The following is a 14,247-nucleotide window of genomic DNA, read 5'->3' on the forward strand; positions in this document are numbered from 1 at the left end:
ATTCCAAAAAACGATTATTAAAAAATGTTTTCTTTTGTCTAGTGTAATTAGTTGGTTGTCCTGTCTGAAGATACTGTAGCTACAGTGTGCCATTTGTGAGGCAAAGTCCAAATGTAAAGACATCACAACATGTCGCTTTGGATAAAAGCGTCTGCTAAATGACTGTAATGTAATGTAATGTAATGTAATGTAATGTAAACATGGTTTAATGGGCTTTGAAATAAAAATGAATAGCAGATGTCACTCAGCAGTATGATTAAGACATTTTTCTCAACAATGACAATGCTCTAAAGTTGAGTTCCTGTAACCGGTTCAATAGCTTTTCCCTAAATTGTGAATGTTTTGGTATTTGTATGTACAGTATATGTATGTATAAATATATAGACGTATGTATTAACAGGGAGACCCGAATCAGCCCTTAAACGGCGGCACCAAAGCTTCACCGTAGCTACAGTTTGGTCTCACACGGCAAATGGGTTCCCATTCTCGTGCCAGTTAATCCCCTCTGACTGTCAGGCAGCTGAGTTTACATAAAAACATCTGCGGTTACGCTTGATGAACATGGACTGATACTGACAGGACGCTTAGTGCCTGCAGTGATTAATGGACCACTGCACAGACCGGGGAGAGGCTGACAGGAACTAGAAAACAGTTATTCATGTTATAATCAACTTTATAGGATCTTAATCAAAGGATCATATCAATATTCTTGCACGTTTGTGTGGTGATAGTTTTTCTGTATGTCCTGCTGTATTTTTTTTGTTTTACAAATTGTAGTGTCCTGTCACTCACCCCGGCCAGGTGGCAGACTTTATGTCCTCGCTGACAGACTTCTTCCCTCCTTTCCTCAGCTGGTCCTCCAGTGCGTCCACGCGGGACACCAGCTCCCGCAGGCCCTTGTCCGGGTGAGGGTGTCGGGGCGAAGCCAGAGGGCCTCCGTCGGATGACTGCCAGCCCTCGTCCTCCTCCGCCCCGCTCTGGGAGGGCGAGGCCTGGAAGGACCAGTTGACCTTGCGAGGTGTGGAGGGCCCGCAGTCGCTGGAGGTGGAGAGGGACCGAAGGCGGCTCTGAAGCCCGCGGATCACTCCCTGAGAGCGGGACAGCTGGGAGCGAAGGTCCTCGACGAGGCGCTGGAGAGAGGACGTCTCGTCTCCGTCGCCGGAGCTCTGGGTGGTGGTTTTAGTGAAGGTGGAGTCGCCGCCGCCGCCGCTGCTGCTGCTGCCGGCAGGCCACCACTGGGAGCCGCAGTCCAGAGACGTGCACATCTCCAGGTCATCAAACTCTGTCAGGGAACAGCAGCATTGAGCAAAACTACTAAACTGTTTTAAAGGGTGTGTTTTTGACTTGATGTTTAAAGGAAAGTATATATAAACCTCTAAGTATGTTAATGCACGGTCGCTACATTTCACTGCCACTGTCCTTTGCTTCCCTCTAGTGGTTGTATGATGCTACTACTACTATTGATTATATATGTTTTGAATAACTTTTTAGTTTTCTTTAGTTTCATCTGTGCAAAGTCAATTTGAAACAGAGTCCCCGGAGACAGCAAACAGTCCACTGGCCCTCCTGTAGAGAGCCTCCAGCAGTCAGACGTACCTGGGCTGCTGGTGTCTTCCCTCTCGGCCTCGTTCTCACTGCGGCCGCAGGTCTCGTAGCCCATGTCCTGCAGGTCCACCTGGATCTGCTTACTGTCCTGCTGCACTGCCGTCTCCGCTGCAGAGACACAGAAGAAGGAGGAGAAGCAGCTTTACACCAGTGTGTTTTGCCGTCGACGTCACTGGCATCCGTCTCTAATTTTTGTATAACTGCTATGTTCGCTTTGCTTATTTTCCTCAACAGATGTATGGAGCGATAACAAATGACTCGACACAACACATAACACTTCAAGTTCAAGCCATCCCGTCTGTCCACTCACTGAGCAGCTCCCTGTAGTCTTTGAGCTGCTCGGCCTGAGCATGCACTGTGGCTTCAGACACCATCAGTCTCTCCTGCAGCTCTTTGCTCTTCTGCTGCAGACGGACCTTCTTCTCGGGCGTCACAGAGGACACGGCGCCCTGCGGCTGACCGGCAGGCAGCTCGCTGTCCAGGACATCCTGGACGACAAACAGGAAAAGACACAAAGAAAACACTTTTGTTAGATGGGCTTTATTCGCATGGACAGTTGTTGTCCTTTGTGGAGCGAGGACCTGTCTGTGCCCCCCCCCCCCTTACCTGTGAGGAGTTGGCGAGCAGGTGCAGTGACTCGGGTCTGTGGGCTCTCTGCTCATCACTGGTCTGGATGTTGGTCTGCGACAGAGACGGCTCACTGTCCCATACGTCCCACATCTCAGAGCTTTCCTCCTCCTCCTCATCCTCTTCCGTCCCTTCTATGGTCACATCCAACTCCTCCTCCTCTTCCTCCTTGTCCTCCTCCAACACCTGCTGCTCATCACTCGGTTTGCTGTCGGGCTGCGGGCCTTCTCTCAGCTGATGCCTCAAACCTCCGTTCTCTGCCTGCAGGCTGAACAGAGCTTTCCTTCAAAGCGGACAGAGAGAGAGATGGAGGGTTAGAAACAGATTTAATAGATAAGTGTGGCGTAATGTTTGCGTGTGTGTGTGTGTGTGTGTGTGTGTGTGTGTGTGTGTGTGTGTTCATGGTTACCCAGTGCAGCAGTGCTACAGTGTTGCCCGTTGATGTGTTTTTAATGGACGGATACACACACACACACACAAACAATACTTGGTAGTAGGATCCATTCAGCCTTATCGTCGTCATCGTCTTACCTCATCTGTGAAAGTGAGGAGAAGCCGGCCTTCTCCAGTTGAGCCTTCAGCTCTCCCAGCTCTCTCTCCACCGCCCTCTTCTGCTCCACCAGCTGCTTGACCTCCGTCAGTCCCTGGCCTTCAAACAGCAGGTCCTGGGACGGAGGCTTTCTTGTGCCTCCAGAACCCTGTTGACAGTCAGAACGGTTTCTGAATAATAAGCTACGAGCCCCCGAGGTGCGACTCACTAAACGAACACAGCCAACCAAAATTACAGTTACGTTATTGAATACATCATTTTTAGTGCAAATGGACCAGAGATCCAAGATCAACAATCAAAGTTCACAGCAGCTTCATGGCTCATAAAACGCCAACCCTCAGACATAAACCTGTTTCCTGCCTTCGGTGAGTTTGAATCATTGCACCGAGGCCCCTAACAAGAGGTTTTAGAGGGAATTATAAGATATTTTGAGTATATTTGAGTCACTGTATGCATTTGGTGATTGTGATGCCTTGTTTGTTTCAGAGGTTTAAAATAACAGACTATATGCTGGATAAAATACACACAAATGAACTGAAGGAAAACTGAATCTTTCTCAGTGATCCAATGAGAACCTTCACAACAAGTAAAGAAATAGGGATTGTGTTCAAGGAAATATCCCAAAAATTCTATATGAATAAATAAAGTGTCAGAAACTACAAATGTCTCTTAATAGATAACTTCAAACTAAAATCCTCATCCATCACTCTTCTGGGATGATAAATCCACCCCTTCTCAGACTGAATGTGGAGTTTATTATGGGATGTTTGGCCTCCATTCCCTTTAAAAAAAAAAAAAATCATTCAGACGTTCGCATCAAACATATTCATACCTTGGTGTTGGCCACGGACTGGACCCTCAGCTTGGACTCCTCCTCGTCAACGCTCTCAGTGCACTCGCTGTTCAGATCATCGTCAGCCTCGTCTTCATCCTCTGAGCTCAGCTCTACACGAAGCAGGAGAAAGTGTTAGATCTCTACCATCACAAGAACGTCTTTTACATTTCACTCAACCTTAAGGTTCTGTCAACTTTGCGCAATCCCGCAACCATTCTGCTGAGTGTCACACTGTCCGCACTGAGAAAAAAAACATCTGTATATTTCTGAAACAGCTGCTCATCCAGATCATCTGAGATTCTCCTTTTATCATCACGATGTGACTTGTAACGAAACATCCGCTACGCCGCTGAATCTAACATCGTACATGAATGTACGTATGAACAGCTCGTAGTTCACCGAAACCAGGATCGTTCTGTTCTTAAGAACTCTTCATTGTGACTAAACTTGAATGGACCAATAGAAGGGATGGATTTGGAAAGTTGAAGATATTTAAAGCGGACAGGATTATGGGTAATCCAAGCCAGAATAGTGAGCTAAATCATGGCCAAGACCTTTCTTGAGAGTCCTGTTGATGAAATGAACTATAGGCCTGTCTCTAATTAGCAGCCTCAGCGCCATGTTCTGTTTCTAGGACTATGCTACCCTCCATGTTTCATTGGTCTCATATCAATATGAACTTTCAGGGCTGTAGAAACCACTGAAGTCATGTCCTCAGTATTGTTTCTGTGGGTTTTCTTTATCCCGTTACACACTAATTAGTGTTTTTTTTTAATTGGTTTGATTTATATGGATATTCTCTACAACATTTATCATATATGTGACTGTTTTAGGCAAAAAAGGTTCAAGATAAATTCAAGTAAAATGAGGGGAATTGATGTTTCTCCACCAGAACTGCCTTAACTATTTTCATTTCAGGCAGTCACGAAAGGGCAAAGATAATTGTGAAACTATTAAGTATCATGCAGGTTGGGAGACTAGTCAAAATGTTCTTAATTTGAAAAGTTTAGAAAATTGTCAATATGGCCCTATTAAGTTTGCAAACTAGGAATAACCTGACACTTCGTACGTTCTATGAAGTGACGTTGAAGTTGGTGTGAGGTGTGTCGTACACAGAGAAGGGTCATCTTGTTCCTCTGAAACTGGACTCTGTTCTAAAGTTACTGTGTAGATATGAGTGTGAATATACATGGAGCGGAGACAGAGCTACAGTAAGGATGGGAAGTCATAAAACATGAAATATATTCTGAAGACTTGTTTATTGAACGGCTCAATTACATGTAAAGGTTTGAAAATGTATAAATAAAATATAATATGCGCAGACACACACACACACTTTACATTCTTCCGCTTTACGGGAAGATCAATAAGAAGAAAGAAGCATTCACACATACTTACTGTGCTCCAGTGTGACACTCGATTGTGTGATATTCGTTCATTTTGAATTACACAGATAGAACCGATGGTTGTTGAATTGCACATTTGAGTCTCATTAAATCACAAAATCAAACTTATATGTAAAACATTAAACATTTTCTCCATAAAGACAGCTGTAAACTAAGTATACATATTCATAATCACATAAAGGCAATGTGGAATGTGCTTATATTTTCATATTGTTCAGTAAAACAGAATGTGAGTATTTCTTTTTTTTTGCAGCACTCAGAAACAGGATCATTCAAGCTGCTGAACATGCAAAGGCACCCACACATCCACGTATACGGTCAACTATGCTGGCATACGTAAACACATTTATAGCCCCATTGAACAGAGTGAATTATGCTTTGACTCATACAAAATAGAAAATATGCTGAAGAGAAAGCAGTCTTTAACGTTTAACTGCACTGAAACATTTACAAAACAATTAAATAAAACCTTGCCATCGTTTAGGATTAAACCCAGATGAGTTAACGTGAAGAGCTTTGTTCCAAAATGATTAAAAAAAAAGTGTATATTTACAAAATGAATTATTAAAACAGAAATAATTCAAAGAATTTTCAGAATTGAAGTCTGAGATTGTACAATCAGGTTTAATTGATGTGCGTTTTGATTAAAATCAGGAAATTAGTCATTCATATTTATCAATCATTTTATGTATTTTATATTATTCAATATATATTTATTTTTGTTGTATTTTGGAACAGGACCTCCACCACTCTCTGTTTGGAAGGTAGCCGTTTCCATCTATTACGCCCCCCCCCCCCCCCCCCAACAAGCTTTTTGTGCACAAGCACTTAAAATAAAGCTACTGATTACAGTCATGATCAGTCAGAATGATACTGAACCAACATGTCAGCCTCTTCTTGCCTTATTATAATAGATATATTATAATAATATCATTATATTGGGAATTTAAAGGACCAGTGTGTAGGCTGGAGTGATATCTAGTGATGAGGTTGCAGATTGCAACCAACTGAATACCCCTCCCTTCCCCAATGCCCGAGAACTACTATGGCAGTGAGAGGCCCTCACTGGAGCCAGTGTTGGGTTTGTCCGTTCTGGGCTACTGTAGAAACATGGCAGTGCAACATGGCGGACTCCCTGAAGAGCACCTGCTCCGTATGTAGATATGAAGGGCTCATTCTAAGCTAACGAAGACACATCAATTCTTAGTTTCAGGCGATTATACACAAATGAAAACATATATACAGTATGTCGTATAGTTTTATGAAAACTATATGACATTTCTGCTAAAAGATCCCCCTAAATCCTACACATTGGACCTTTAAAAATAGTTGGAGCTGCGAGGCTTTTTGCTCTCAAACAATGCAAAGCACGTCATGTTTGAGTTAATATTGAACACAATGCAATTATTCAAAAGAGGTCAAACTAAATCATGCCGCTTGTTAAGGGGGATTTAAATTACAATTAATTAACTGTATTATGGAATGAATGTTGAGAAGTGTTAAGAAGCGTGCAAAGAATTTAGTACTATTTACACCACAAGGTGTTAAATCTTGTTAAATCAGTGTGAACACCACCACCACCACCACCACCACAGCAGGACACTCAGAGCCCCACACCACAGCCACGGCTCCCCGATGCTGTTACAGATACTGTCCCATGCTTCTCTGATGCCCACCTCCAAACTCGGGCTGCCTGCCGTTGGGCCGGTCACGGCCCAGGATGGGGCCTCTGGCCGGGGTACCGTCCCGCTGGACCAGGCTCTCCCTCAGCTCCTGGACCTCCTGGGTCAAACGCTCTAACAGTGGGAGACCGGAGGGCTCCACCATCTGCCTCTGGAAGTCCTGCAGAACACACACACACACACACGCACACGCACACAAACAAACAGAAGACCATGACATGTATATACACACACATGCATTAATACACAACACATACGCAACACAAAATATTGGGTTAATAGGAGGACAGAAAGCTGCATTTTAAATCAGCAAAAACAGGGATGTTACGTTCTGTTTATTTCAACTAATAATGTCCGAGTCTCTCATATTGAGGTTAGTATTTTGGGAAATACTTTTTACCCAGTTTAAAGGGAACTTTAAACTGGGTAAAAAGGCTCTTTGGAAGCTAGATAAGTATGTTTTGAATATTGGCTTCTTATATGAGAATATAAAGTACGAGTATGTTAAAGCAAAATGACAAACATGTAGAAAGATCCGTCTCACTGACCCTGATGATCTCCTCCTTCACATGCAGCGTCCTGCTGAGGGAGTCCACCCTGCTGGCCTGATTCCTGCTCAGCTCCTGGCTCTCCTGCCCCCTCCTCAGAGCCAGACGCAGCTCCTCCTGCACCACCTGGAGCTCCACAGCCGAGTCCGGTCCAGAGTCGGACCTCGATCCGACACCTGAGCTCAGCTGTCTGCGGAGCTCCTGGAGCCTCCCCGTCTGCTCGGTCATCACCTCGCCGAGCCGGCCGGCGGAGTCCTGGAGGGAGATTGGTGTCACTTTTTCCGCGTATGACTTTATATTGAACGCTTCTACTGAGCTCCTCCTCTCCTCTACCTGAATGTACTGGTCCCTGGAGCTGATGGTTCTGAGGAGATCCTGGACCTGCTCCTGGTGCTCCTGGGCCTGGTTGGTTCGGTCGGCCAGCACTTCCTGGAAGAGGCGGTCTTTGAGCTGGAGGCGGACCTTCAGCTCCTCCAGAACATCGCTGGGAGCTGATTGGATCTGAGCCAGTATGGAGCAGCGCAGGTCCTGCATCCGAGAGAAGTGAAGAAGAACAAAAACATGAATCCACAGCACGAAAAGACACCAGTGAAGCGTTATTTTTAGCTGCTCATGTTCCTATTTTGGTACAGTTTTCAATGCATGTTAAATCTGACAATAAAGCAGGAAAACAGAATCATCAATTTCCCACCTGTGCTTCAATAACAACGGGCCCTTATTTTGAAGTTCTGTGACTATACTTATAATTGACAAACATGACACTATGGCCACAGACACAGTGAAAAAGACATGTTTTGTCAGCAGCTGCATTTAATTTAAATCTGAGGATCTGATTATAACGGATGCGTTATTGTTTTAAAGGTCACTTCCTGTCTGTACCTGGGCCTCCTGCGTGCGAGCGTGCAGCGCCGCCTGCAGCTGGCTGATGATGCCGTCTCTCTCTCTTAGGATGCTGCTCTTCCTCTCTTCGCCCTCCTGCTGCTGCCGCTGGACGTTCCTCCAGGCGTCGCACACCTGCTCCAGATGCAAAGCCTTACCACGCACCAGCACCTCCAGGCTCTGACACACACACACACACAGACGACCAACAATGAGAGGTGGTGGCGGTAGACTGAGAGGGAGAAGACGTTTGATTTGTGTGTGTGCGTGTTCTCACAGTGATGGTCTCCTCGTTGTTTGACAGGACGCAGCGCTGCCTCTCCAGGTCTCTCTCCTTCTCTCTGAGCAGCAGCTGAAGCCGGCGGGTCTCCTCCTCTTTCTCCTCCACGCTGCGGAACTTGTCGTCCACCGCTCGCTGGGGGTTGGACGGGGGGAAAAAGAAGCATCAATCATCACTGAACCTGACGGGTTGGGTGTGGCCTTAAACCGCTGAGTAGTCCATTTTGAAAACTAGGAGTCTTCCAAAATGGGCACTAAAAGTTTCTGGATTTTTCATGTCAATGAGGCTTTCCCTGATTAAAAAAAGGTTAAAAAATGTATTTTTTTGTATTTTCTGTTGTTATAATCAGATTTGTTTTTATTTAGAGCACAACAATTACAGCTAACTCACAGAGGCTCACAGGATGTAGTAGATGACAATTGGTGTGCGAGTGCATGTGTGTGTGTGTTGTTTACCTCCAGAGCTCGGTCTCTCTCCCTGATGCGCTGGCGGAGTTTGTGAAGCAGAGAGTCTCTCTTCTCCTTTGGATCCTCCAACAGCTCACAGTAGTTCTGATTGAAAACAAATAGTCAGTCAGTGCACACCAGTTTAGAATAAGAGTTTAGAATAAGATTACCACTCTCTGTGTGTGTGTGTGTGTGTGTGTGTGTGTGTGTGTGTGTGTGTGTGTGTGTGTGTGTGTGTGTCATAAAAACAGAAAAAGTGGGGCCCGATGATTTAGTCCAAAGAAGCGGGGCCTGGGTGGACCTCTAAACCTTCTATCTGTCTACTGGGACATTTGAAAACAAATACCACATTAGTGGAAGTGAATCCATCAGCAGAAGCTCTGAATTCTTCTGGAAACAACTGTGGAGCTATTGAGTCACTTAAGTTGAATTTTGTCGAGCATCTAGTCCGCGTTTTCTGTTTGGATTCTTTGCATGCTTCACATGCCAGAGTTCTGTGATGTGACCTCTATGTGAATCCTGTGAATGTTTGTAAGTGCTGGTGCAGGTTTATCTAAAAGCCTCAGAGAAAAGTGGTTTTCCGTTGTCTGACCTCGACCAGCTGCTCTTTGGTCAGCAGGGACGTCCTCAGCTCGCTGATGGTCCTCTCTCTCTCCTCGTCCTGCCTCTCTCTCGCTCCCTCGGCCTCCCTCCGCTGCTCCTCTCTCTCCTGCAGGGCCGATCGAGCCGTCTCCAGAGCCAGCTGCAGATCCTGAACATCACACACACACACGTCAAAGTAAACGACAAAGAGCCAAGATGCAGGGCGGTCTTTGAGGGTACACGGACTCGTTAAAAGAAATGAGCAAAAAATAAAAAAAGATGGACGTAAACCAACAGGTAGAACTAACAATTCAAAGCGGTCACACTCCCGTCGTCTCTCACCTGGTTGTGCCTCTCCGTCTCCCTCCTGTGCTGCAGCGCCCCCTGCAGGTCTTTCTCCAGCCTCTGCAGGGCTCGGCTCAGGTCCTCCTGCGTCCTGCCCGTCTGCCGCTGCGTCCGCTGACCGGCCTGCAGCTCCAGCTGAGCCCGGAAGAGAGACGCCTGCAGAGCCAGGACCTCGCCCTGACCGCGAATACTGTCCGCACCCGACACCTGCAGGTCCCACGGGCGGAGAGGGGACGGATGTGTGGAGAAAGAGAAAGGAAAGCTTTGATTTTGAACGGTGGTCAAATACTCGACTGAAACCACATCTAAGCCGTCCAAATAAAAGATTGTAGACAACCAGAAACAAGTTATTTCAGTGGCTATGGTGTGAATCTGTATATTATACAAGAAGCTCTACGGTGGTATTATTCAGTGTCATGTCATACATGGAGTACAAACCTGCAGCTGCTGCAGCTGGTTGCGGTTGGCGAGCTCTTTGAGAGAACACAGCATCTTATTCTGTTCCTCAATCACCCGATACAGCTCTGCAGCCTGCTCACACACACACACAGACACACACACACACACACACACACACACAGTTTAAATATGAAACTGTGCTTTCTTTGTGCGTTTCCTCTTGTGACACTCTGCTGTGTTCAGTCTTTTCTTCCCTCTATCTGTCTGTCTATATGTCTCTATGTCTCTCTACCTCTGTCTCCTTGGAGTTCACGGCATCAGTGATGTTCTGGATGCTTCTCTCCTGTCGCTGGGCTTCCTCTTGGGCTGAACGCAGCTCCAACTCCATCTCACCGAGACGCTCCTGCAGCTTCTACACACACACACACACACACACACACACACACACACGCACACACACACACACAACAAGAGACTCAGTACAGAGAGTGTTGCTGTAGACCTGAACGACTCGTGCTCAGATGGGCGAGGAACAGGTCTGGAGATGGTACAGTAGGGGTGACGTGTTCGTACCTGGTTCCTGGTCTCGCTCTCTCTGATCTTGGTTTGGAGCGAGCAGACCTGGTCCTGGGCCTTCTGCAGCTCGCCGACACACTGACCTGCGTCGCTCTCATACTGACTGAGCTGGCTCTCCTGCTCATCAATCAGCCTCTGAAAGACAAAGGGACAAATAATCAGTGGTGAAAAGTTGGACACACACACACACACGTGTTCAGCATTATGTGTGTTGTTCCTGCAGCTGTTGTGTGAATGATTAAGGGAAAGTGGAAAGTGATGTCAGCTCACTGCTGGATGACTTCCCGGGGAAGCGGCTGTTGCCGTGGCAGCATGTTGTTGACTTCCTTGTTTGTGTGATCTGTGTAATGATGTCACTGTGCCCTTTGGGAGGCTGTATGTGGGACCTTTTCCTACAGCTGCTTTAACTGGGGCCCCACAACAACACAGGGCTGTACTGGAGAACGGTGACGGAAAAATATTTAAAAAAAATAAATACAAAGACACGGTGTTTTATGGGTCCCGTAATAAAAATAGCAATCTGAAAATGTTTTGAGCATGTTATTTTTTTAGAGGAGCAATTTTATTTTTTTTGAAAGACCCAGGAAATGGCTGAAAATGTGAAACATTATTGTGAGAAATCTAGGACAGAATTCTCTCAATGCGACCGCTACGATCCACTTCGGTCGGGATTAAAGGAGGCAACACTCAGGTTACACAGGCTGACGTGAACCTGTGTGCTACATTTTCAAAAGATGAGACGTCTTCTCTTCTGTTAAATCCCGAAACAGACCTCTGGTGTAAAAGTGCAGCAGTTACAGACATTTAATTCACCAGCATCTAGTTTAAAATGCTGCGGAGCCTTTACCCGTGTGTAAATGGCAGGAGTGTAAATTTCCTCATTCATACCAGTGAGAGGTCTTTTGTACGGACCGGCATATTGTTGTATAATACAGCAATGAACCATAACAGAGCTGCCTTGTCTCTGTCTGTTCGCTGCTGGCCCACTGAGCCACATTCACGCTAATCATCAACATAACAATAGACGTTATGAAGCTGGATCAGCCGGAGCAGAGCCCTCCACACGGACTGACTGCTGGGGCGCTTGGAGACTGTTCCCATGGCAACGGAAGTGTTGCTAGGATACCGACGAGGACGAGCATTTATGCTCCCCAAGAGGGTAATCAAGGCAGTGGGCGTGTTCAGCATTCTCCTTCGTGAAGGAGATGAGTGAGACATAAAAAACCCAGTGAGATTCAGTGTTGATGGAGGACGTTCTGACCCGTCATCAGCTCGTCAGATTTGTTTTCCTGTACTTTATCCGTTTTTACAGACAATGAAAACCGCCTGGGCATTATTTCAAAAGGATAATATCTAGGTTTCAAACCTGGTTTCATGTTCGTCACACAGCCAGAAGTCGTTCGGTTTTAGCCTGAAAAGTGGACCGAAATGCCCTTTTGTTTGTTGGCTGTGATTGAGCGGTCTGGGACCAGGCTAGTGCTTGCTTTTATCCAATTTTCCTTACTTTTAGAATTTAAATGGGAAACATTTTTTAAAGGGGCACGCCAAAAAATGTTGTATTGCTCTTCCATAAAGTTTGAGGACTTGCAATGCAAAAGACATGACAAAAAAAAGATAAAAATCGAAGCCGCAGAGGCTGAGAAGTCCTGACTTTTGGTCCTTTGTATTGGTCAATTCTTAAAAAACCTGGATCCTACATTTCCCATAATGCAACCCACCATGGTCTTACTGTCCTGCCTCAATGAAAGCTACAGATTCAACACTGACAGGATCAACTACAGTGAGGTCATAGGTCAACCAGGTATTGTGGCCACTAGTCTACCTGCTGAAAGCGGAACGGACCGCACTGAACATAATCATCCAGCCACTGCTCCTCCATCTCGTCCAGCTCCGCCTGCAGCTCCTGCTGGGGACACGGGGTCACGATCTCCGGTACGGGCTGGTGGGAGTACAGCTCACAGTCTGCTGGCCCGCCACAGGGCGACCCCAGTTGGATGGGCAGGGGTAGCAACAGGCCTTGCTCCAGTTTGGTTTTGCCCAGAACTGGGAGCTTGCTGCCCCTTTGGGGCTTCACTGGCCGGTACTCCCAGCCCCTCAGGAGGCTCAGCATCATCTCGAGCCCCGAGAGGGAGCTCTCACTCGGGGGTTTGTCCCAAGGAGCGTCCCTTCTCGCTGGAGCCTCCTCTGGACCAGTTTCCTCTCTTTCTTTGTGGTTCACGGGAAGGCAACTCACGTCCACGGCGGTGTCAAGAGATTCTACGGACGATGCCGGGCTGGGACTCGTTCGGTCACACATGACCTTATCAGTGTCCAACTCGGTTAAAGAGGACTCAAAGGCGACCGCTGTAGCCTCAGACTCTTCAGAGGTTCTGGCGGAGTCCTCGACTCCCAGAGTGCCTGTTGAGTAGCGGGTAGATGGACCGCAGGATGTGCTCCTGCGTCCAGCCCTGCGAGGCACCTTACACACTGCCTCGTAGTCGGAATCAGCAACACGGAGCACTGCACAACCCCTGCACCGCCTCGGCTTCTGGCCAGAGACAGAGTCTGCTCCTGTGCACTGGTGGTGGTGGTGGTGGTCGTGATGGGTGTGGTGGTCCAGGGCCGGGTCCTCCTTATCAGCCCAGGATTCATACACTGAGTAAGTCAGATCATCCTGGATCATATTCGAGTATCTTCCATCCTGCAGGGCTGACAGATCCACCACAGGCGAGTCCTCGGACTCCGCATCAATCCCAACGACCACCACAACGGACCCAGGCGGAGCCAGGCTCCCATCCTCTGCGTTGTTCTTCCGGTACAGACCTCCGATACACTGCCTCAGCCGGTCTTTCTCCAGCAGCAGCTTGTGGAGACGCTCCAGGGACAGCGCCTCCACGCGGGCGATGACCGTGTCGAAGCGGTACATGCGGTCCAGCATGAAGGCGCACTTTGAGCAGGCGAACTCCCCGCGGCCGTCCCGGTTCAGCTCGTGGCCCAGGGCGTGAGACAGCAGCACCTGCAGGTTGAGCTTGGCCGCCGGGTGGAAAATCCATCGGCGCTGGTTGCCGCAGAGCTCGCGGGCGCAGATCCTGCACGCCTCCTTCATCTTCACCACGTCCAGCATCACAACAGCACGTTGCAATGAACGGAGGACCAACAATATAGGAGCGCTTCAGAGTCGAGTCAATTTCTTTTGTCGCGTCTAAAAGCCGGCTTTGGATTGAAGGACGAAATCACAAGTGTTCAGAGTAAAGAACTTTTGATTGGACTTTAGTTCAGGTGTGGTGCAACAGTTCTTTGTTTTCCCAGATATGTCTTGAACAAAAGTCTCATTCATCCTTGGACTGAGATGCTTTGATGTTTTTGTCGCTCTTCAGCCTTCAAATGTCAAGTGTTGCTTTCTTTATGAAAGTACGTGTTTTTAAGCTGAAGTTGAATGTGTTTTGTGTGTTTCAGACTCCGTTCTGCTGAGGAAGATCGTGTCATATGATTGAAAGCTCCAGCTCCA

General features: G+C 47.1%; 1 protein-coding gene across 5 annotated transcripts in view; it reads right to left on the reverse strand.

Annotated features, from left to right (window-relative positions):
• pde4dip (phosphodiesterase 4D interacting protein) overlaps positions 1-14,247 on the reverse strand; it is a gene marked incomplete at its 5' end in the record, with an annotated part of 95,619 nt that overhangs the window by 18,276 nt on the left and 63,096 nt on the right. For 4 of the 5 annotated variants that reach the window (XM_079158330.1, XM_079158328.1, XM_079158329.1 and 1 more), the window contains 18 exons: positions 793-1,282; positions 1,597-1,713; positions 1,916-2,093; positions 2,212-2,515; positions 2,764-2,930; positions 3,615-3,727; positions 6,700-6,865; positions 7,254-7,508; positions 7,587-7,781; positions 8,133-8,312; positions 8,410-8,547; positions 8,868-8,963; positions 9,451-9,609; positions 9,783-9,992; positions 10,224-10,316; positions 10,477-10,596; positions 10,758-10,895; positions 12,583-13,863. In XM_079158330.1, the coding sequence (XP_079014456.1) occupies positions 793-1,282; positions 1,597-1,713; positions 1,916-2,093; positions 2,212-2,515; positions 2,764-2,930; positions 3,615-3,727; positions 6,700-6,865; positions 7,254-7,508; positions 7,587-7,781; positions 8,133-8,312; positions 8,410-8,547; positions 8,868-8,963; positions 9,451-9,609; positions 9,783-9,992; positions 10,224-10,316; positions 10,477-10,596; positions 10,758-10,895; positions 12,583-13,863 (4,400 nt within the window). Of the gene's footprint in view, positions 1-792; positions 1,283-1,596; positions 1,714-1,915; positions 2,094-2,211; positions 2,516-2,763; positions 2,931-3,614; positions 3,728-6,699; positions 6,866-7,253; positions 7,509-7,586; positions 7,782-8,132; positions 8,313-8,409; positions 8,548-8,867; positions 8,964-9,450; positions 9,610-9,782; positions 9,993-10,223; positions 10,317-10,476; positions 10,597-10,757; positions 10,896-12,582; positions 13,864-14,247 lie in introns of those variants that run through there. The other variant, XM_079158331.1, reaches the window with a different exon arrangement.

Source organism: Pholis gunnellus, assembly GCF_910591455.1.
Source record: "Pholis gunnellus genome assembly, chromosome: 4".
In the NCBI taxonomy this organism is placed as follows: domain Eukaryota; kingdom Metazoa; phylum Chordata; class Actinopteri; order Perciformes; family Pholidae; genus Pholis; species Pholis gunnellus.